Source organism: Somniosus microcephalus, chromosome 5, assembly GCF_052327205.1.
Source record: "Somniosus microcephalus isolate GS21.2 chromosome 5, FLI_Smic_1.0, whole genome shotgun sequence".
NCBI classification, from domain to species: Eukaryota; Metazoa; Chordata; class Chondrichthyes; order Squaliformes; family Somniosidae; genus Somniosus; species Somniosus microcephalus.
Window position 1 is genome coordinate 12,016,889 of NC_140991.1, and position 24,339 is coordinate 12,041,227.

The 24,339-nt window shown below is 48.0% G+C and overlaps 1 protein-coding gene across 2 annotated transcripts in view; it reads right to left on the reverse strand.

Annotated features, from left to right (window-relative positions):
* The window catches only part of adck5 (aarF domain containing kinase 5), a 69,928-nt gene extending 46,729 nt beyond the window's left edge, over positions 1 to 23,199 (reverse strand). Inside the window, exons 1-4 of one of the 2 annotated variants that reach the window (XM_085987324.1) lie at positions 23,093 to 23,199; positions 8,261 to 8,364; positions 2,908 to 3,057; positions 2,201 to 2,276 (exon numbers count right to left, since the gene is read on the reverse strand). In XM_085987324.1, coding sequence (XP_085843450.1) covers positions 2,201 to 2,276; positions 2,908 to 3,057; positions 8,261 to 8,364; positions 23,093 to 23,116 — 354 coding nt within the window. In that variant the 5' untranslated portion in view covers positions 23,117 to 23,199. The remainder of the gene's footprint in view (positions 1 to 2,200; positions 2,277 to 2,907; positions 3,058 to 8,260; positions 8,365 to 23,092) is intronic. The other variant, XM_085987325.1, reaches the window with a different exon arrangement.
* Positions 23,200 to 24,339: the final 1,140 nt, after the last annotated feature.

Below are 24,339 nucleotides of genomic sequence, written 5' to 3' on the forward strand. Positions count from 1 at the left end.
GGTGGATATAATATAGCAGCCTTAAAAGTCAATAAAACAAGGATTAACGCAAAACTCAAAGATTGGGGATGTAGAATAATGTTCTCTGGCATACTTCCAGTGTTTGATAAAGGAGGTTCCTCATCAGGAAAACTCAGGTCAACTGGTTCCTGGCAGTGAGAACAATATTACTTTCACAAATAACTGGGAACAGTCCCGGAATAAAAAAGGGGAAGTGATTCACTGGGATGAATACAAGAAAATGCAGAAACATGTTAAAAGAGTAACGAGAGGGGCAAAGAAATAAACTAGTTTAAGAATAGAATCGCAGCTGAGGCTATAAACAACAATGGCCCAGAAATTCGGCTCTCCACGGGTGAGTACGCACGGGGTACTCACCCGTAGGCCGAATGGAAATGCCGGTTTCCTGCATGCACTGCGTATGCGCGGGAAACGGGCACTTCCGACCCTCTGAACGAAGGGGTTCAGAGGTCGAACGCGCGTGCAGGGGAGGCTGCGCGTGCGCTTTGAACTTAGGTTTTTTTTTGCAGGTTTTCACACGAGGTTAAGCCTGCAGGATTTACACATTTAAAAAGCAGGCGTAAGGCCTGCTTTTTACAAGGTAAGTGGCCAATTAATTAAAATTAAAACATTTTTTCCACAGGTTTATTATTTTTAAATACTTTAAAGCAAGGTAAGTTTATTTTTAGCCCTGTCTTTTTATAAAATTATTTTTTTCAAAAATTTAAATTATTGTTTAAAATAGTTAATGTAATTTATAGTTTATTTAAAAAGTGTGATGTTTTTTAAAAATTTATTTGAAGGTTTACTGTTATTTTGAGGCCCGTAGTATTCATAAGTTTTCACAGGTCTTCCTGTCAATCTTATGAATGGGCTTTTCCCTCCTCCAATTGGCTGCCCATGGCTCACGTGATCCCAGGGGACACATCGCACTAACTACGCCCCTGGGACACGCAAGCACAGCTCGCCGGTAGCTGGGCCAGGCCCCGGAGCGGAATTCCACGGGGCCCTAGAGCTCAACTGTCGGCGCGCAAGGTAAGTGCAGGTCGGGGGCTTGCACTAGCGGGAAGCCCCCGACCCGAATTTCTGGGCCAATAAAAAAAATTCATTCACTAACGCAAAAGTAAAAGAGCAGTCAGAGAAGAGGTGAAACCCACATAAGATAGAAATGGACTTGAGGATGATCACAGAAAAGTAATCTTCTGAGTACTCCCTCTGTGTATTCACAGGGTAAGACACGAGCAACAAACCTTCACCAGACTAAGATAGAAACCAGCATAAATGACGGCACAAGAGCAATCCAGGAAATTCTGGGCCAGATTATTTTACTACATGTGGTGACAGAGACTATATCATCACTTAAAAGAGAATTAGATAGGTATTTGAAAAGGAAGATGACGCCACAAAGGGCGGGGAAAAGGGATTCGAGTAGATAGCTCCAATCGAAGAGCTAGCACCAGCACAGGCCCAATAGGAACATAGGAACAGGAGGAGGCCTTTCAGCCCTTCGAGCCTGTTCCGCCATCAATTAGTTCATGGCTGATCTGTATCTCAACTCCATCTACTCGCCTTGGTTTCATATCACTTAATACCCTTACCTAACAAAGATCCATCAATCTCAGTTTTAAAAGCTCCAATTGATCCCGAGTGTCAATAGCTTTTTGGGGGAAAGTGTGTTCCAGATTTCCACTACCCTTTGTGTGAAGAAGTGCTTCCTGAACGGCCTAGCTCTAATGTTAAGGTTCTACCCCCTTGATCTGGACTGCCCCACTCGAGGAAATAGTTTCTCTATCTACCCTGTCATAACCCTTAATCATCTTAAACAGCTCAATGAGATCACCCCTTAATCTTCTATACTCGAGGGAATACAAGCCTAGACTGCGCAACCTGTCCTCATAATTAATCCCTCCAAGGCCTGGCATCCTTCTGGTGAATCTGCGCTGCACCCCATGGGTCGAATAGTCTCCTTCTGTGGTATCGTTTTTATGATCCTGAAGTGTTGGTGAAGAGAAAGTGGAGACAGGAGGGGCCTTTCTTTGTTGCAAAAAGAAACCCTGAAAAGTATATATCCTGGATTTTAGACCTTACTATTTAAAATGAGGAATCTCGTAAGTTTTCTCTATTAGACTGGGTGGTGGGGGGAGGGGAAGTGGAGGAAATGCAACTCCATTAAACCATAATCGAAAATGCAAAAGCTTACCTCATCCATCCCAAGTAGTGTAACATTAATAGTCCACCAGTAATCTGTAGAGATTTTTATCCCAATGTAAATGGACCTGGAAAGGCAAGTGTAGACAAGCGAGGTGAATTTGACCAGTAACAAACTTGCTCCATTCCTCAAGCATTCTCACTGAGATTATTCTGCATATTGGTAACCAGTGCCCTACAGGAATATGCTTTAATGTTGGGCAAGCGCCAATTAATAGAGGAATTTTACTAGAAAGGTTACCCCCGTACATCAGCAATTAACCTAGATTCATTCATAATTACTTGTGGAGCCTTGCATCATGAGGGGGCACAGGAGAGAGAAGAAAATCCCCTCACTGAGTATCTGCTCCACAGTATCGACATCAGCACAAGTTAAATATACTTATGAAAGAAGCATGTGTAATGGCTTAGTAAATAAATGCACCGCACAGGGAGGTCCACACCTGATCTGTGCTGCCTCAGCTTATCCAGTGGGCTCAACCGTGATGGCCCCTGTAGTCAAACAGCCTGAAAACACTCACTGTCCAGGCTTGTAAATGGGGGCTGGCCGCTCGGGGAGCAGCCTCAGCCTGTGGAACCGTACTCCAGAGAGAATCGGGGCCTTCAGGAAAGGAGAGGAGATATCGGGGAGACGAGGAGAGCTGGACAAGAAACAAACCAAAAAAAAAAGCAAAGGAAAGGAAGCAACATATTATTCACCTGTAGAAGCGACCAATACCATCAACCATAATCCTCATCCTCCTGCGGTCACGGGCTTCTGACATGTAATATACGGCGCCGGCAGTAAGCGGGACACTGAGCACTGCCCCGAGGAGCAGCTTTTTATACAGGCCTCGTCGGCGGACATAGCTGCAGAGGGACAGAAGCAGGTTCAGAACCTCAACATAGTGCAACCTAAGCTTTATCGCAAAACCTCTTCTAAATGGTCACCTTTCTTTTTAAAAAGCTAGTGAGGCAGCACAAAGTGGATAGCTTCCTGCTTTCAGCTGTGTTGATCCATTTCCCAGTGGCCAGACATATAGAGCTAAGGAAAGGATAGGCCACACGTCACCCTATCGACCACAGCAGGTGTCAGGGAGATCGGGAATAATAAAAGGGGGGAGATCTAAAAGCACACGGGCAGATTTTGTGCGGCATCGTATCCAGACCCACACCAAGTCTTGCTCACCCATCACTCCTGCCCCTGTCGACCACCATTGGTGCCCAATGCACTGAATTCAAAAGTCTCGCCCTCATTTCCACATCTTTCCACGGACACCCCTTTCAGACCCCCTCTAACTTCTTCCACACCCAGGTCCAATTCGGTTCTTCCAAAAATACAAATAATTACGACTCAATTTGGGTTGACCGGAGAAATAAGGAATAGATTTGCCTTTCTAATCTAGGCTTTATTAACTTTAAAAATCCAGTAGCACATCTTTCAACACCAGTCTCCAACCATGACCGGAGAGAACTGAATTTAAGATGGCCACCACAAATCACCTGACATCCACTACCAATGAGTTTACAGCATATATCTCAAGGTAGAAACAAACAACCAATTACAATACTTCTTACTAACACAGAGAACAACCACCCCATTCACCAATCACAATACTTCTTATTAAACATAGGAAATAATCACCACATTCACCCCTCCTTTTAAAACATGCTCCAACCTAAAACAACCTTTACAATTTATAATTAATTTATTTACAACTAAAATACAAATATAATATTTCAACAATTTTAAAACATTACTATCAATTTAAAAGTCCATTTTCAATCGGTCGACCGGATATCTTGTTCGTGTCGACCTTCTTAACCTTGGTGAAATTCCTTGCCCTCCCACACCCGGAGACACCGAAGTATCTTCTGCAGGAAGGCTATCCATATCCCGATTATCAACGGTTTCCGGATTGGAAATCCCATCAGGAAGTAAACTGGGACAGTCATGAACATCCATCAAAGGCTGACTAATAGAAGTATAATTATCTGCAGTAGGATTGGAAATATTCGTAGTATCTATAACAACATCCACATTATCTGAATCGTGACTATTATTAGTATCCTCAGAAGAGGGCTGGCCACCACAAGGAGCCAAATCTTTAATTGAAACAGTACTTTCTTTCCCATCTTGGAATCGAATATGAGCATATTGGGAATTTGCCTCCAACAGCTCCACCTCCTCCACTAAAGGATCATATTTTGACAATCTAACATGGCGTCGAAGCAGCACAGGTCCCTGCATAGTAAGCCATGAAGGTACCGAATATCCCGTAGTAGATCTCCGTGGGTAATTAAAGAGCCTTTCATGGGGGGTCACATTAGTAGCCGTTGAAAGCAATGATCTAATGGAATGCAGGGCATCAGGCAGTACCATTTCCCACTGTGTATTCTTAAGGTTCTGGGATGTCAAAGCCAACATAACTGCCTTCCAGATCACCCCATTGTATCGTTCGCACTGTCCATTACCCTGGGGGTTATACGGGGTAGTTCTACTAGTAGAAATTCCCCGACTCTGAAGGTATTCCTTCAACTGGGAAGACATAAAAGAACTTCCCTGATCCGAATGGATATACGCAGGCATCCCAAAGATGACAAAAAGTTGAGTCAGACATTTGATAACTGTAGCAGCTGATACATCTGCACAAGGAAAAGCAAAAGGAAACCTTGAAAACTCATCCACAACAGTAAATATGTAGCAATTTTGAGTCGTTGAAAGAAGAGGCCCCTTAAAATCAACGCTCAGACGTTCAAAAGGAGAAGTAGCCTTTATAAGATGAGCTCGTTGAGGCTTAAAGAAATTCGGTTTACACCGAGCACAGATAGAACATGATGAAGTCATCCGCTTGACGTCTTCAACTGAAAAGGGCAAATTCTTACTGCGTACGAAGTGTATCATCCTCGTAACCCCAGGATGACATAAGGCATTGTGAAGATTAATAAGCGTATCTCCGTGAATCCGTGTGGTGATTATTTCCTATGTTTAATAAGTATTGCGATTGGTGAATGGGGTGGTTGTTCTCTGTGTTAGTAAGAAGTATTGTAATTGGTTGTTTGTTTCTACCTTGAGATATATGCTGTAAACTCATTGGTAGTGGATGTCAGGTGATTTGTGGTGGCCATCTTAAATTCAGTTCTCTCCGGTCATGGTTGGAGACTAGTGTTGAAAGATGTGCTACTGGATTTTTAAAGTTAATAAAGCCTAGATTAGAAAGGCAAATCTATTCCTTATTTCAATTTATTAACTTTTTATCAGAATGGAGCGATATCTTCAACCAGAACGATTCAATGCTGACCCTAATTCTGCAGGAGTGGATGATAAATGGAAACATTGGTATTGTACATTTACAAACTTTTTGGGTGTGTTGGAACAAGAGTCTCTGAATAAGCTGAATATGCTGATCAACTACATTGCTCCGGATGTGTATAAATATATTTTGGACTGTAAAACTTACGAATTGGCTATTTCTACATTGGAGAAGATTTTTGTTAAACCAAAGAATGAGGTATTTGCACGTTATCTTCTATCTGCCCGTAGGCAGCAGGTGGGAGAATCTTTGGATACTTATTTACAAGCACTTCGGCACCTTAGTGCTAACTGTAATTATAAAGCCGTGACGGCCGAAGAATATAAAGAAGAATCGGTACGGGATGCTTTTATTAATGGACTACTGTCTAGATCAATTCGTCAGCGGTTGTTAGAAAATAAGACTTTGGATCTCAAGAGTGCTTTTGAGCAAGCTTCTACATTGGATATGGCTCAGAGAAGTTCGGATTCTTATGTTCTTTCTAATCGACCTGCGACTGTGGTTTCGGCAGTTCCGGACGAAAAAGAATGAGGTGGACTTAATGGGAGTGGTTTACTAGATTCTGAAACAGTTTCTACTTCGGCGGCTGTTGCCTCTAGGATTCAGAAGTGTTATTTTTGTGGGAACGTCCGGCATCCTCGTTTGAAGTGTCCTGCCCAAGAGGCTGTGTGTAGTAAATGTAGAAAGAGAGGTCATTATGCACGTGTTTGTAAATCATTAGGTTCAATTACCTCCTCTTCTGCGACTATTCAACCTGTAGAGAGGGCGTTTATTGCATCAATTTCTGCTGCATTTGCTCATGGCCTAAACAAAGCTATAGTTATGGCCCAAGTTAATGGGTTAGAAGTGAAGGCTCTCATAGATACGGGCAGTACCGAGAGTTTTATAAGTCTTCAGTATGTGAAGGAAAAGTGTTTGAAAATCTTGCCTGTTACTTATCAGGTGTGTATGGCTCAGACGACCCTTACTTCACAAGTAGCTGGTTGTTGCCTTGTGAAAATGATTCTTCTAGGTAATACGTATACTGATATACGCCTATCTGTTTTGCCTAATCTCTGTGCGGATATTTTGATTGGTCATGATGTGCTTAAATTACACGAGTCTCTCAGTCTTTCGTTTGGAGGGACTAAGCCACCCTTATCCATTTGTGGATTAACTTCTTTATCCATTTCTCCATTATCACTTTTTTCCAATTTGATGCCGGATTGTAAGCCAATTGCTACCAAGTCAAGAAGGTATAGCAGTCAGGATAGAGAATTTATTAATTCTGAAGTCCAACGTCTTTTATTGGAAGGAATCATTGAACTTAGTTGTTCGCCTTGGCAGGCTCAGGTAGTTGTCACCACTAACGAGAGACATAAGAAACGAATGGTGATATACTCTCAAACTATTAATAGGTATACTCAATTAGATGCGTACCCTTTGCCTAAGATTGATGAGCTTATCAACAAAGTATCTCAGTATAAGTTTTTTAGCACTATTGATTTAAAGAGTGCTTATCATCAGATTCCTATTGTTAAGAGGGATCAACCATATACAGCCTTTGAGGCTGGTGGAAAGCTGTATCAGTTTTGCCGAATACCATTTGGTGTTACTAATGGTGTTGCTTGTTTTCAACGGGCAATGGATGCTTTTATAAGTGATAACTCTCTCTCCGACACCTTTTCATATTTAGATGATATCACGGTGTGTGGTAAATCAAGGGTGGAGCATGATTCTAATTTAGAAAGATTCCTTCAAGCTGCGGGAAAAGTTGGTTTAACTTTTAATAAAGAGAAGTGTATCTTTTCGACTACTGAAGTAAATCTACTGGGGTATATTATCTCGGGAAATAAGATTAAACCAGATCCAGAACGTTTGCGACCACTGATCGATTTACCTTATCCTACTAATTCTAAGGCTTTGCAACGAGTTGTTGGACTGTTTTCTTACTATTCTAATTGGATTGCAAACTTTTCGCAGAAGATCCGGCCCCTTATTCGGGTTACGACATATCCTCTATCATGGGAGGCCAGGACATGTTTTGATAATTTTAAAAAGGATATCTTAGGAGCAGTTGTGCATTCTATTGATGAGCAGGTTCCCTTTGTGATTGAGACAGATGCTTCAGATTTTGCAATTGGGGCTACTCTGAACCAGAATGGAAGACCTGTGGCCTTTTTCTCACGTACCTTGAACAATAGTGAAAAAAGACATTCTTCAATAGAAAAAGAGGCATATGCAATAGTAGAAGCACTGCGTAAATGGAGACATTATTTATCGGGGCGACATTTCACGTTGGTAACCGATCAAAAATCTGTGTCCTTTATGTTTGATGTTAAACATTTTGGAAAGATCAAAAATGATAAAATAATGAGGTGGAGGATTGAGTCGGCATGTTACCATTTTGATATAGTTTATCGTCCGGGGAAGGATAATGTTGCTGCTGATGCACTGTCGAGGGCTTATTGTTCCGTGATTCACGGAGATACGCTTATTAATCTTCACAATGCCAGATATTTTTCCCCTAATTGGCCTTGGGGTCTTAAACTGGTTTCTCGGCCTCTCCCAGGAGATTACGTGGCTGCGGGCGGGCAGGAAGTGACGTAATCGGGGATGAAGAAGGCTGCATGAACCAGCTGGTCTTTACCTGCCCGGGATTTTCCTACTTTGACCGTGTGGGTGAGATAATACAGAGGTCCCAGCCGCAACGAGCTCCTCCTGGCAAGTTAACTAATCCGCCCTTTGAAAGAAAACACACCTGGCCTTCTGTAACATACCTCATGGGCTGGGAGCTGAGCTGTCGCCTGATGATGACAGAGGGGAACAGTGGTACTTGCCATGTCCGCTGCAGCAAGGTCCAGTGATGTCTGCACAACCACACCTAACAAAATACAAAAATAAATTAGAATGCGAGAAAAATAAAAGTGGAGAGGAAACAATCTGTGGTAAACCACTTTTATCGTTCACTATCGTTACACTATAGTTATCACTGTTATATCGTTACTCAATGGTTAGCACTGCTCACACTGTTGTATCACTATACGAGGTCACCTCTTGTCACGCTGTTATACCTGGGCTGACCACTGCTGACTCCGCCCATGACTCCACCTACCTGCCCAGGTATAAAGGTAGTCGACTGGCTGGCATTCCTCCTTGTTGTATCCGATCACCCACGAGGGTGGGCTCTGTTATTTAGCCAATAAAAACCTATAGTTACTTTCTTAACTCGTCGCTTTTCATTGGATGAATTGATAGGTATATCAATTTTATTGGCTAAATTTTAAAATGTCTACCGAGCCAGACCAGCCAGATGCCCAGCTACAATAGCTACAGCAGCCGTCAGACGCCGAGCTACAACAGCCACAGCATCCGGCTTGGCTGCGAGCCCTCCGACCACCGTACCTGGATTTAAACCCACAGGCAGCAAACTCAGCCCTCGACTTCGAACACTGGCTGAGCTGTTTCGAGTCCTACCTGGGAGAATCCGGCGTGCCTCAGAAATCCAAGCTAAGAGTTCTGACCGCCCAAGTGAGCCCTAAAGTATTCGCACTCATCCGGGACCTTAAAACATACGAGGACGCCATCAACCGGCTGAAACGACAGTACCAGAGCCCGGTAAATTCCATGTATGCCAGACACCTCCTAAGATCCCGCCCGCAACAGCCAGGAGAGCCTGTGGATGAATTTTTACGGGTGCTACAAGCACTCGGCAGAGACTGTAACTTTAAAGCGGTAACGGCGGCAGAAAATGCTGAAGACAACGTCCGCGATGCCTTCGTGAAAGGCCTGCGGTCCGACTACTCACGGCAAAGACTACTTGAAGCAAAGGACCTCGACCTGGACAAAGCTGCAGCCCTCGCTCGCTCCCTAGAAGTGGCCCATCGGGACCTCGAGGCATATTCAAGGTACTGTAACTCGCGACCCTGGGACTTGGGACCGACCCCGACCGCAATACCCCCCGCAGCACCCCCCCTGGGACCTACCTCAGCGTCGGCGTCCCGGACCCGATCGGGACCGCCACCCCCGGTACCGGCTGCGACATCGGACCCCCGCGATCGGGCCACCGGCTGCTTCTTCTGCGGCCAGGCGAAACACCCGAGGGCGCGCTGCCCAGCCAGAAACGCGACCTGCTCGAGATGCATGAAGAAAGGCCACTTTGCAAAGGCCTGCAGAGGGGGATCAACGGAGGCCAGCAGTGCCTCATGCGAGCTGTGGGGGTGGCCATCTTCCATCAAGGCCACAGAGGCCAGCATCCCCACATGTGAGTCATGGGGGCGGCCATCTTTGATCCAGGCAACCGACACCAGCAGTGCCTCATGTGAGTTGTGGGGGCAGCCATCTTCTCCGCCATTTTGTCCTACCTCGTGGGCGCCGCCATTTTACCCACCACGCTCGACCGTCACCGTGACTCCAGACCCGACCACCGCCTCACCCGCAGACTACAGCGACTCGCTCAGCTATACACTAGCCTCCGTCACACTGGATCAAGCCCGCCCGCATCACCTGTCCAAGTCCATGATGGACATCAAAGTGAACGGCCACGCCACGACCTGCCTGTTCGACAGCGGAAGCACGGAGAGTTTCATCCACCCAAGCACGGAGAGTTTCATCCACCCAGACACGGTGAGCCACTACTCCCTCACTGTCCGGCCAACGCACAACCGGATCTCGATGGCATCGAGGTCCCACGCCACGGACATCAGCGGCTACTGCGTTGTGACCCTGTCGGTTAAGGGCACGGAGTATAAAAATTTTAAACTCCTCGTCCTGCCCCAGCTATGCGCTGCCGTCCTACTAGGCCTAGACTTCCAATCCCACCTCCAAAGCGTCACGCTAGCATACGGCGGACCCCTCCCCCCACTCACAGTCGATAACCAGCAGATTTTAAAACGCCCACCGCGCAACACCTGCGGCCTATCCACCCTCAAGGTCCCGCCACCTTCCCTGTTCGCTAACCTCACCCCTGACTGCAAACCCGTCGCTACCAAGAGCAGGCGGTACAGCGCCGGGGACAGAGCTTTCATTAGCTCTGAGGTGCAGCGTCTCCTGAAGGAGGGCATCATCGAGGGGAGCACCAGCCCCTGGCGTGCCCAGGTCGTGGTCGTTAAGACCGGCAATAAAAACCGCCTGGTCATCGACTACAGCCAGACCATAAACAGGTACACCCAGCTGGACGCATACCCCCTTCCCCGCATATCTGATATGGTCAATCAGATTGCGCAGTACCGGGTATTCTCCACCATCGACCTTAAGTCGGCCTATCACCAACTCCCTATCCGCCCTGAGGATCGCCAGTATACAGCCTTCGAGGCGAACGGCCGCCTCTACCACTTCCTTAGGGTTCCCTTCGGCGTCACCAACGGGGTTTCGGTCTTCCAAAGGGAGATGGACCGGATGGTTGACCAGAACGGGCTGCACGCCACGTTCCCCTATCTAGATAACGTCACCATCTGCGGCCGCGACCGGCAGGACCACGATGTTAATCTGGAGAGATTCCTCCGTATGGCCCAACGGCTGAACCTCACCTACAATAAGGATAAATGTGTGTTTAACACCTCGCGCCTTGCCATCCTCGGCTGTGTAGTAGAGAACGGAGTCATCGGCCCCGACCCCGAAAGAATGCGCCCCCTCATGGAGCTACCCCTCCCCCACTGTCCAAAGGCACTGAAGAGAACCCTGGGGCTCTTCGCCTACTATGCCCAATGGGTGCCCAATTATGCGGACAAAGCCAGACCCCTCATGAAGTCCACATCCTTCCCCCTTACGGAGGAAGCGTGCGCAGCCTTCTCCCTCATTAAGGGAGACATTGCCAAGGCCACAATGCACGCAGTGGATGAGTCCATCCCCTTCCAAGTCGAGAGCGATGCATCCGACTTCGCCCTAGCCGCCACCCTTAACCAGGAGGGGAGACCGGTGGCCTTCTTCTCAAGGACCCTACAGGGCCCTGAGATCCGACACTCGTCGGTCGAGAAGGAGGCCCAGGCGATTGTGGAGGCGGTACGACGCTGGAGGCACTACCTGGCAGGCAAATAGTTTACCCTCCTCACCGACCAACGTTCGGTCGCTTTTATGTTTAATAACAAGCTGAGGGGCAAAATCAAGAATGACAAGATCTTGAGGTGGAGAATCGAGCTCTCCACCTATGATTATGATATCTTGTACCGGCCAGGTAAGCTGAACGAACCCCCCGATGCTCTGTCACGAATTACATGCGCCAGCGCGCAAAGTGATAGACTTCAGACCCTCCACAACGACCTCTGCCACCCCGGGGTCACCAGACTTTACCACTTCATTAAGGCCCGCAACCTGCCCTACTCCATCGAGGAGGTCAGGACCATGACCAGGAACTGCCAGACCTGTGCCGAGTGCAAACCGCACTTCTTTAGGCCGGACAGAGCAAGCCTGATCAAGGCCACCCGCCCCTTCGAGCGCCTGAGCATCGACTTTAAGGGGCCCCTCCCGTCCTCTGACCGTAATGTGTACTTCCTCAACATTGTTGATGAGTACTCCCGTTTCCCCTTTGCCTTCCCCTGCCCAGACATGACCAGTACCACGGTCATTAAATGCCTGAACGACCTCTTCGCCTTGTTCGGGTTCCCAAACTATATACATAGTGACCGGGGCTCCTCCTTCATGAGCGAGGAACTCCGTCAGTTCCTACTAGTGAGAGGTATTGCTGCAAGCAGGACCACCAGCTACAACCCCCGAGGGAACGGCCAGGTGGAAAGAGAGAACGCGACGGTATGGAAGGCCGTCCTCTTAGCCTTAAAGTCTAAGGGCCTCCCAACCTCCCGCTGGCAGGAAGCCCTCCTGGCAGCGCTGCATTCCATCCGGTCACTACTTTGCACTGCCATTAACGCCACCCCCCATGAACGAATGTTTGTTTTCCCCAGGAAGTCGACTACGGGAACCACACTACCAACCTGGCTGACCTCTCCGGGGCCCGTCCTGCTGCGAAAGCACGTGAGGGCCCATAAAACGGACCCCCTGGTCGAGAGGGTGGACCTCCTGCACGCCAACCCCCAGTACACCTATGTGGCATACCCAGACGGGCGGGAGGACACAGTCTCCTTACGAGACCTCGCACCCTCGGGCACTCCGGAGACACCACCTTCACCCCCCCCCCCCACCACCCCCCCCCAATTCCAGCCCAGGTAGACGGCATGCCGGAACCCCACGAGCCTTCGCCGACCACGCAGACACCAGCATTAACACCGGATAATGCAACACCGCGACGATCAGAAAGGCTTACGAGGCCTCCGGACAGACTGACATACCAGAACTGGTAGTACACTTCACCCCGCCGGACTCAAATCTAAACAAGGGGTGAATGTGGTAAACCACTTTTATCGTTCACTATCATTACACTATAGTTATCACTGTTATATCGTTACTCTATGGTTAGCACTGTTCACACTGTTGTATCACTATACGAGGTCGCCTCTTGTTACGCTGTTATACCTGGGCTGACCACTGCTGACTCCGCCCATGACTCCACCTACCTGCCCAGGTATAAAGGTAGTCGACTGGCTGGCATTCCTCCTTGTTGTATCCGATCACCCACGAGGGTGGGCTCTGTTATTTAGCCAATAAAAACCTATAGTTACTTTCTTAACTCGTCGCTTTTCATTGGATGAATTGATAGGTATATCACAATCAAAATCAAAATTGTTCATAGTGTGTGCAGTTTTGGTCGCCTTATCTGAGGAAGGATGTTCTTGCCATGGAGGGAGTGCAGCGAAGATTCACCAGGCTGATACCTGGGATGGCAGGAATGACGTATGAGGAGAGATTGGGCCGATTGGGCTTATACTCACTGGAGTTTAGAAGAATGAGGGGGGATCTCATTGAAACTTATAAAATTCTAACAGGACTAGACAGACTAGATGCAGGAAGGATGTTCCCGATGGCCGGGGAGTCCAGAACCAGAGGTCACAGTCTAAGGATAAGGGGTAAGCCATTTAGGACTGAGATGAGGAGGAATTTCTTCACCCAGAGAGTGGTGAACCTGTGGAATTCTCTACCACACAGGGCAGTTAAGGCCAATTCATTAAATATATTCAAGAAGGAGTTAGATTATATTTCTTAAGGCTAAAGGGATCAAGGGATATGGCGCGAAGGCAGGGACAGGGTACTGAATTTGGATGATCAGCCATGATCTCATTGAATGGCAGAGCAGGCTCGAGGGGCCGAATGGCCTACTCCTGCTCCTATCTTCTATGTTTCTATGTTCGGAATTACCTACATACATTCTGGGGCTGTTCAAAGTGATCACTTAATTTGCGCTTTACTTACAGAAGTGTTCTCCAACAGCTAGGAGACACAATGGGCCAAGCCAGATACCAAATGCCTCCCCTGCTTTCCCCAAGCTATTAAAAAGACCGAGTCAGAAAGTTGTGGGGTCCACTCCGAGACTTGAGCACATAATCTAGGCCTACACTCCCAGTGCCGTCTTTCGGAAGAGACTGAAGGCCTCGTCTACCCTCTCAGGTGGACGCAAAAGATCCCATGACACTATTTTGAAGGTGAGCAGGGGAGTTATCCCCAGTGTCCTGGCCAACATTTATCCCTCAATCAACGTCACTAAAACAGATGACCTGGTCATTATCGCATTGCTGCTTGTGGGAGCTTGCTGTGCGCAAGTTGGAAGCCGCGTTTCCCACATTACAACAGTGACTACACTTCAACAAGTACTTCATTGGTTGCAAAGTGCTTTGGGATGTCCTGAGGTCTTAAAAGGCACAATTTAATGCAAGTCTTTCATATCCAGCAGCAACACCAGGCAGTGAGGAGGAAATATTTTCACCCTTTGACAACAATCAGTAGAAGAGAAGCAGAGAACTGGCTTGTGATCAGCCCTCCTGCTTAGAACGTGTGAATTCTGAAGGTTTCTCCACTGTTAATAGTGTGGCAGCATTTCAGTCTGAGCTCACTGGTACTGGCTGTTCCCACACCTACTGTTGCTCTCGTCAGCTTCAACTACAGACCAACAGCTTTTACTCACTGAGAACAGCTTTGATTACCAAGCCTTTTTGTGTGTGAAGTAATCTGTCTATACCCATGCAGGAAGCAGCTATTGGTGCTGTTTACAGAGTGAGGCAATTTGTACAGCCCGAGGCCCCAAGCTCCCTGCCCGCCACTTTAAACACCCATACTCTGACCCTCCGTGTCCTTGACCTCTTATTCCAGCGCAAGCGTCAGCAACAGTATGTCATCTCTCTCTCTGGGCTATCTGCAGCACCTTTGGACTGAGTGATAATAAAGACAGAAACTAGATGAAACACTCCTTGAGTCAGGCGGCATCTGTGGAAAAGGGGAGAAAGGTCAATGGTTTCAGGTCTTATGGGTACTGACAAAGGGTCAGGAGGCCTGAAACGTTAACCCAACCTTCCTCCCTCTTCCCTCCCTCCACACGTGCTGCCTGAGCTGCAGAGTGATTCCATCATTTTCACTTTTTGTTGCAGATTGCCAATGTCCTGCAGCAACTCGCCAAGGGTTCTTCAGCAGCACCTCCCAAACCTATGACCTCCACCACCTAGAAGGACAAGGGCAGCAGGCGTATGGGAACACCACCACCTCCAAGTTCCCCTCCAAGTCACACACCATCCTGACTTGGAAATATATCGGCCGATCCTTCATTGTCGCTGGTTCAAAATCCTGGAACTCCCTAACTAACAGCACTGTGGGAGCATCTTCACCACACGGACTGCCAGCAATGCCCACAGCCCAAGAATGAATAATAAAAAATCCACGGCGCCTGCATTATTTTCCTTGACCAACTTCAGTAACTTTGGACCTCAGTTCCATTTTCCATTCCCTTTACAGCGCAGGGCTGCTAGTGATGGGTCGGTCAGTGTCTGGGGGAGTGGAAGAGTAAATGGGTTGATGTGTTGGGTTGGGGGGAAGGAAGACCACTCGTCGGAACACAGCGCTAGTAGCGGGGGGGGGGGGGGGGGGGGGGGGTCTGCACCCTCTCTGTTGACCAGTTCAGAGCTGGAGGACCCACTGTACCATGCCAGCCACTGCTTCGGATTCAAACCTAACCCCCAGCTTTTCTGTGTTTCTCATCTCTCCTCCTCCTCAGAGCTCTCACTTCCTTTACTATTCACACGTCCCTTGTTTCTTTAATGTCTTTGACTTCCTTCATACTTCTACTACGTGACTGAGAGGATCTGCTGCATTATTCCACCAACACAAACGCCTCATTTTTTCTGATTCCAGTGACAGGCTCGTCCGTCTCTTGTTTATCAGTTCTGACGAACGGTATGAACACGAAACCTCGAATGTGCTCATTCCGCAGGGGCTGATTTACCGGCTGTGTGCTTCGGGGTCTCGGAGTTTTTTGCTTCAAATCTTCAGCATCTGCAGTGTTATGTGGGGTGAATGTAGAGCATAGAAGATAGGAGCAGGAGTAGGCCATTCGGCCCCTTGAGCCTGTTCTGCCATTTAATGAGATCATGGCTGATCATCCAAACACAGTACCCTGTCCCGGCTTTCTCCCCATATCCCTTGATTCCTTTACCCTTAAGAAATATATTAAACTCCTTCTTGAATATATTTAATGAATTGGCCTCAAATGCCTTCTGTGGTAGAGAATTCCACAGGTTCACCACTCTCTGGGTGAAGAAATTCCTTCTCATCTCAGTCCTAAATGGCTTACCCCTTATCCTTAGACTGTGACCCCTGGTTCTGGACTCCCCCGCCATCGGGAACATCCTTCCTGCATCTAGTCTGTCTAATCCTGTTAGAATTTTATACGTTTCAATGAGATCCCCTCTCATTCTTCTAAACTCTAGCGAATATAAGCCTAATTGACTCAATCTCTCATTCCTGCCATCCCAGGTATCAGTCTGGTGAATCTTTGCTGCACTCCCTCCATGGCAAGAACATCCTTCCTCAGATAAGGCAACCAAAACTGCACACAATACTCAAGGTGTGGTCTCACCAAGGCCCTGTACAACTGCAGCAAGACATCCTTGCTCCTGTACTCGAATCCTCTCGCTATGAAGGCCAACATACCATTTGCCTTCTTAACCGCCTGCTGCACCTGCATGCTTACCTTCAGCGACTGGTGCACAAGGACACCCAGGTCTCGTTGCACTTCCGCTTTTCCCAATCTATTGCCATTCAGATAATAATCTGTCATCCTGTTTTTGCCACCAAAGTGGATAACCTCGCATTTATCCACATTGGGCAGATGCATGGCAGATGCAGTATAATCACCAACCTGTCCAAATCATACTGGAGTTTCTCTGCATCCTCCTCACAGCACACACGCCCACCCAGCTTTGTGTCGTCTGCAAACTTGGAGATATTACATCTAGTTCCCTCGTCTAGATCATTAATATATATTGTGAATAGCTGGGGTCCTAGCACCGATCCCTGCGGTACCCCACTAGTCACTGCCTGCCACTCGGAAAATGACCCATTTATTCCAACTCTTTGCTTCCTGTCTGCCAACCAGTTCTCTATCTAAGACTGTACCTTACCCCCCAGTCGCAGGTGCTTTAACTTTACACGCTAATCTCTTATGCGGGACCTTATCGAAAGCCTTCTGAAAGTCCAAATACACCACATCCACTGGTTCTCCCTTATCTATTCTACCAGTTACATCCTCAAAAAATTCCAGTAGATTAGTCAAGCACAATTTACCTTTTGTAAATCCATGTTGACTTTGTCCGATCCTGTCACTGCTTTCCAAGTGCTCTGCAATTACATCTTTTATAATGGACTCTAGCATTTTCCCCACTACCGATGTCAGGCTTACCGGTCTATAATTCCCCGTTTTCTCTCTACCACCTTTTTTGAACAGTGGGGTAACATTAGCTACCCTCCAATCCATGGGCACTGTTCCAGAGTCTATAGAATTTTGGAAGATGACCAGCAATGCTACTACTATTTCTAGGGCCACTTCCTAGGATTGCCTCAGTGACAAGAGGTCATCCTACTCACCAGAGAGTGAGGAGAGAAGTCAGGAGAATTTCTTTATGCAGAAGGCTGTTGGAGCAAGGAATGATTTGCAACAGGGAGTAATTGAGGCAGAGACCATTGCATATTTTAAGAGAAAAGTGGATAAACATTTGGCATAGCCCATGGTACAGGGCTATGGGGAGAGAGCGGGGCAGTGGGATTAGTTTGGGATTGATACAGGGCTATGGGGAGAGAGCAGGGCAGTGGGATTAGTTTGGGATTGATGCAGGGCTATGGGGAGAGAGCGGGGCAGTGGGATTAGTTTAGGATTGATACAGGGCTATGGGGAGAGAGCGGGGCAGTGGGATTAATTTAGGATTGATACAGGGCTATGGGGAGAGTGCGGGGCAGTGGGATTAGTTTGGGATTGATGAAGGGCTATGGGGAGAGAGCAGGGCAGTGGGATTAGTTTGGGATTGATGCAGGGCTATGGGGAGAGAGCGGGGCAGTGGGATTAGTTTGGGATTGATACAGGGCTATGGGGAAGAGAGCAGGGCAGTAGGATTAGTTTGGGATTGATACAGGGCTATGGGGCGAGAGCAGGGCAGTGGGATTAGTTTGGGATTGATGCAGTGCTATGGGGAGAGAGCAGGGCAGTGGGATTAGTTTGGGATTGATACAGGGCTATGGGAGAGAGTGAGGCAGTGGGATTAGTTTGGGATTGATACAGGGCTATGGTGGAGAGTGAGGCAGTGGGATTAGTTTGGGATTGATACAGGGCTATGCGGAGAGAGCGAGGCAGTGGGATTAGTTTGGGGATTCATACAGGGCTATGGGGAGAGAGCGGGCCAGTGGGATTAGTTTGGGATTGATACAGGGCTATGGGGAGAGAGCGGAGTATAGGGATTAATTTCGGATTGATACAGGGCTATGGGTAGAGAGCGGGGCAGTGGGATTAGTTTGGGGATTGATACAGGGCTATGGGTAGAGAGCAGGGCAGTGGGATTAGTTTGGGGATTGATACAGCCTATGGTGGAGAGTGAGGCAGTGGGATTAGTTTGGGATTGATACAGGGCTATGGTGGAGAGTGAGGCAGTGGGATTAGTTTGGGATTGATACAGGGCTATGCGGAGAGAGCGAGGCAGTGGGATTAGTTTGGGGATTCATACAGGGCTATGGGGAGAGAGCGGAGTATTGGGAGTGGCAGTGGGATTAGTTTGGGATTGATGCAGGGCTATAGTGGAGAGTGAGGCAGTGGGATTAGTTTTGGAAAGGTGCCAGCAAAGAGCCAGTACAGACACGATGGGCTGAATGGCCTCTTTCTGTGCTGTAAACAAATAAACCAATTCTGAAATAAAGAAAATCAGCTGAGACTTTCATTTTATGAGAAGGGGTATTGTGGGGGGGGGGGGGGGGGGGGGTTGGTGATGAGTGGGGAAGGGGAGAGCATCAGATCAGGCAACAACCAATGAATTGATGTCACTGGTGACGGTCCTCCTTATACCCTGGCTGACAACTGCAGATAAAGCAGCTATTTATAGATGTTCTCCTGTAACCGTCTGATATATGTTGGGCAGTCAGGGCTGAGACACAGCCTGGTGTGATTGCTCAGGACGGTAGGGTGAAGGTGAAGACAACGTTAACTGCACGTTGCTGGTAGTGTCATGGAGGGCTGGGGTGGAGGAAAGAGGGTCGCTATGTTGGTGATAGTGTGTGTGTGGTGGTGCGGAGGTGGGGAAAGGGAGAGGCGCTATACCTCGAATAGGACTGATCAACAATACTGTTAGGAGAAGCCAGTTGGAAGATACGGAAACAAAATGAAGAAACTATAGTGTGCGTCTTCAGGGCAAGAAGTACAAGCAAACAGCAAGCGATCCAGCATCATACCTACACGCGTTGGTACACAATTAAGGGAAGAACTTGCATTTCTATAGCGCCTTTTCACAACCTCAGGACGTCCCAAAGCGCTTTACAGCTAATGAAGTACTTTTGAAGTGTAGTCACTGTTGTAACGTAATGAAACGCGGCAGCCAATTTGCACACAGCAAGCTCCCACAAACAGCAAGGAGATAAATGACCAGATAATCGGTTTTAGTGATGCTGGTTGGGGTATAAATATTGGCCAGGACACCAGGGAGAACTCCCTGCTCTTCTTTGAATAGTGGCCGTGGGATCTTTTACATCTACCCGAGAGGGCAGACTAGGCCTCGGCTTAACGCGTCTTCTGAAAGATGGCACCTCCGACAGTGCAGCACTCCCTCAGTACTGCCCCTCCGACAGTGTGGCACTCCCTCAGTACTGCCCCTATTACAGGCAGGATACAGACTGCACTGTGGGCCTATTACAGGCAGGGTATAGCCTGCACTGTGGGCCCTATTACACCCAGGGTACAGCCTGCACTGTGGGGCCCTATTACAGTCAGGGTACAGCCTGCACTGTGGGCCTATTACAGGCAGGGTATAGCCTGCACTGTGGGCCCTATTACAACCCAGGGTACAGCCTGCACTGTGGGCCCTATTACAGTCAGTGTACAGCCTGCACTGTGGGCCCTATTACACCCAGGGTACAGCCTGCACTGTGCGCCCTATTACAGTCAGGGTACAGCCTGCACTGTGGGCCCTATTACAGTTCGCAACCTGCCCCCTGCAGTGTCCCCAATACAGACACGACCACGACCACGCCCCAGCAGTGCCCCGGTATGGGCAGCAACATGCCCCCCCAATACAACCAGCAGTGTGCCCCTTGCAACATGCCTGTCCCAATACAGCTGGCACCATGCCCCCCAGCACCATGCTCTCCTAGTCTGTTACAGCACTGTCACCTCCACACCATGCCCTCTGCGCCGTGGCCCCTGCATCGTGATCCTCTGCACTGTGCCACCCTGTACCATGCCCAGAGTCTGTTCCAGCATCATCCCACCCCGCATGGTGTCCCCTGTACCGTGCCCCCTTGCATCGCGACCCCAGCACCGCAACTCCGCACCGTGCCCCTGAACCTGTCCCTCGCTCTCTTCCCCAACCCACACCGAGCCTGCCCCCCGCTCCCTTCCCCCCACACCGAGTCTGCCCCCCGCTCCCTTCCCCCCACACCGAGCCTGCCCCCCCGCTCCCTTCCCCCCACACCGAGCCTGCCCCCCGCTCCCTTCCCCCCACACATAGAAACATAGAAGATAGGAGCAGGAGTAGGCCATTCGGCCCTTGAGCCTGCTCCGCCATTCAATGCGATCATGGCTGATCATCCAAATTCAGTACCCTGTCCCTGCTTTCTCCCCATATCCCTTGATCCCTTTAGCCTTAAGAAATATATCCAACTCCTTCTTGAATATATTTAATGAATTGGCCTCAACTGTCTTCTGTGGTAGAGAATTCCACAGGTTCACCACTCTCTGGGTGAAGAAATTCCTCATCTCTGTCCTAAATGGCTTACCCCTTATCTTTAGACTGTGACCCCTGGTTCTGGAGTCCCCGACCATCGGGAACATCCTTCCTGCATCTAGTCTGTCTAGTCCTGTTAGAATTTTATAAGTTTCAATGAGATCCCCTCTCATTCTTCTAAACTCCAGCGAGTATAAGCCCAATCGACCCAATCTCTCCTCATTCGTCATTCCTGCCATCCCAGGTATCAGTCTGGTGAATCTTCACTGCACTCCCTCCATGGCAAGAACATCCTTCCTCAGATAAGGCGACCAAAACTGCACACAATACACAATCTCACCAAGGCCCTGCACAACTGCAGCAAGACATCCTTGTTCCTGTACTCGAAACCTCTCGCTATGACGGCCAGCATACCATTTGCCTTCTTAACCGCCTGCTGCACCTGCATGCTTACCTTCAGCAACTGTGCACAAGGACACCCAGGTCTCGTTGCACATCCCCTTTTCCCAATCTATTGCCGTTCAGATAATAATCTGCCTTCCTGTTTTTTGCCACCAAAGTGGATAACCTCGCATTTATCCACATTATACTGCATCTGCCAAGCATCTGCCCAATCGCCCCAACCTGTCCAAATCATACTGGAGTTTCTCTGTATCCTCCTCACAGCACACACACCCACCCAGCTTTGTGTCGTCTGCAAACATGGAGATATTACATCTAGTTCCCTCGTCTAGATCATTAATATATATTGTGAATAGCTGGGGTCCTAGCACCGATCCCTGCGGTACCCACTAGTCACTGCCTGCCACTCGGAAAAAGACCCGTTTATTCCATCTCTTTGCTTCCTGTCTGCCAACCAGTTTTCTATCCAAGTCAGTACCTTACCCCCAATCCCATGTGCTTTAACTTTGCACGCTTGTCTCTTATGCGGGTCCTTATCTAAAGCCTTCTGAAAGTCCAAATACACCACATCGACTCTCCCTTATCTATTCTACCAGTTACATCCTCAAAAAAATTCCAGTAGATTAGTCTAGCATGATTTACCTTTTGTAAATCCATGTTGACTTTGTCTGATCCTGTCACTGTTTTCCAAGTGCTCTGCAATTACATCTTTTATAATGGACTCTAGCATTTTCCCCACTACCGATGTCAGGCTTGCCGGTTTATAATTCCCCGTTTTCTCTCTGCCACCTTTTTTAAATAGTGGGGTTACATTAGCTATCCTCCAATCCATGGGAACTGTTCCAGAGTCTATAGAATTTTGGAAGATGACCAACAATGCATCTACTATTTCTAGGGCCACTTCCTTAAGTACCCTAGGATGTACATTATCAGGCCCTGGGGATTTATCGGCCTTCAATCCCGTCAATTTCCCTAACACCATTTCCCTACAAATACTGATTTCATTCAGTTCCTCCCTCTCATTAGACCCTATGTTCCCTGACATCTCTGGGAGGTTATTCATGCCCTCCTTTGTGAAGACAGAACCAAAGTATGTATTTAATTGGTCTGCCATGTCTTTGTTCCCCATTATAAATGCCCCTGATTCTGACTGCAAGGGACCTACGCTTGACTTTACCAATCTTTTTCTCTTCACATATCTATAGAAGCTTTTAGTCAGTTTTTATGTTCCCAGCAAGCTTACTCTCATACTCTATTTCCCCCCTCTTAATTAATCCCTTTGTCCTCCTTTGCAGAATCCTAAACTGCTCCCAATCCTCAGATTTGCTGCCTCTTCTGGCCAATTTATATGTCCTCTCCTTGGATCGTATGCTATCCCTAATTTCCCTTGTTAGCCAATGTTAGCCTTTTTTGTTTTATTTTTATGCCAAACAGGGATGAACAAATTCTGTATACATCCATGCGACCTTTAAATGTTTGCCATTGCCTATTCACCATCAACCCTTTAAGTAACATTCCCCAATCCATCCTAACCAACTCGCACCTCATACCATCGTAGTTTCCTTTATTTAAATTCAGTACCCAAGTCTCTGAATCAAATACTTCACTCTCCATCTTAATGAAGAATTCTATCATATTATGATCACTCCACACCGAGCCTGCCCCCCCGCACCGTGCCCTAAACCTGACCACCGCACCGTGCCGAGCCTGTCCAACCGCAACCTGCCCTGAGCCTGCCCCCCGGCACCGTGCCCAGCCTGCCCTGAGCCTACTGCCCCGCCCTGCGCCTGCCCTTGCCCCACCCCGCCGCCAGTGCTGCTGCTGACACCAGCCCTGTACAAAGTGTGAGGCCTGTATCCCCCTCGTCTTCCATTTAAAGCTATCTCCAGTTGAGGAGCCGCCAGTTCTGAGTGAGTGTTTTACCTTGAGCAGCGCCTCCCTCGCCATGTCAACCAGCTCTGTGTCTCCCTGTCCCGCTCCTCCGCGCTCCGGGCCCCCCGGCCGAACAACCAATTACAGACGGCCAGCCCGACGTGATTGCATCACCGCGCACAACGGGCCAATTGGAAGGACGGCGCGGTGGTCACGTGTTACTGACGCCGCCCCGCGGCTTTCTGGGTTTTGTAGTTTCCACCTCACATCCATCATCTACTACCAGTACAAATGTAAGAAGTCACACAACACCCAGGTTAGAGTCCAGCAGTTTTATTTGAAATCACAAGCTTTCAAATAAAACTGTTGGACTATAACCTGGTGTTGTGTGACTTCTTACATTTGTCCACCCCAGTCCAACACCGGCACCTCCACACCATGGCTACCACTAGTACGATAGCAAAATACTGCAGATGCTGGAAATCCGAAATAACAACAGAAAATGCTGGAAAAACTCAGCAGGCCAGGCAACATCCGTGGATAGAAATTAGAGTTGACGTTTCGGGTCGAAACCCTTTTTCAAAACTGGAAAGGAAATAAAATAGATCGAAGGCAGGGCTGCGATAGAACAAAAGAAGTAACAGAGACATTAAGAGGTATTCAAAACCTAATCCTAGCCATCGTTTGTCTCCACTTGTCCTATTACCATCTCGTCTGGTTTTGAATACCTCTCAATGTCTCTTTTACTTCTTTTGTTCTATCGCAGCCTTGCATTCGATCTATTTTATTTCCTTTCCAGTTTTGAAAAAGGGTTTCGACCCGAAACGTCAACTCTAATTTCTCTCCACCGATGTTGCCTGGCCTGCTGAGTTTTTCGAGCATTTTCTGTTGTTATTTCACATCCATCACCCATTGGCTTCCCCACTTTTTCGCGTTTTGTTCAGGATTTCTTCGTACTTAAAGAGTGACAAATGTTGGAATAACAACAACAACAACTTGTATTTATATAGCGCCTTTAACATAGTACAACGTCCCAAGGCACAGCACAGGAGTATTTTAAGACAAAAAATTTGACACCGAGCCGCATAAGGATAAATTAGGGCAGGTGACCAAAAGCCTGGTCAAAGAGGTTGGTTTTAAGGAGCTTCTTAAAGGAGGAAAGAGAGGTAGTGAAGGGACAGGTTTAGGCAGGGAATTCCAGAGCTTAGGGCTGGCAAAAGAAGGCACGGCCACCAATAGTTGACCAATTATAGAAACATAGGAGAAAGGAGCAGGAGTAGGCCATTCGGCCCCTCGAG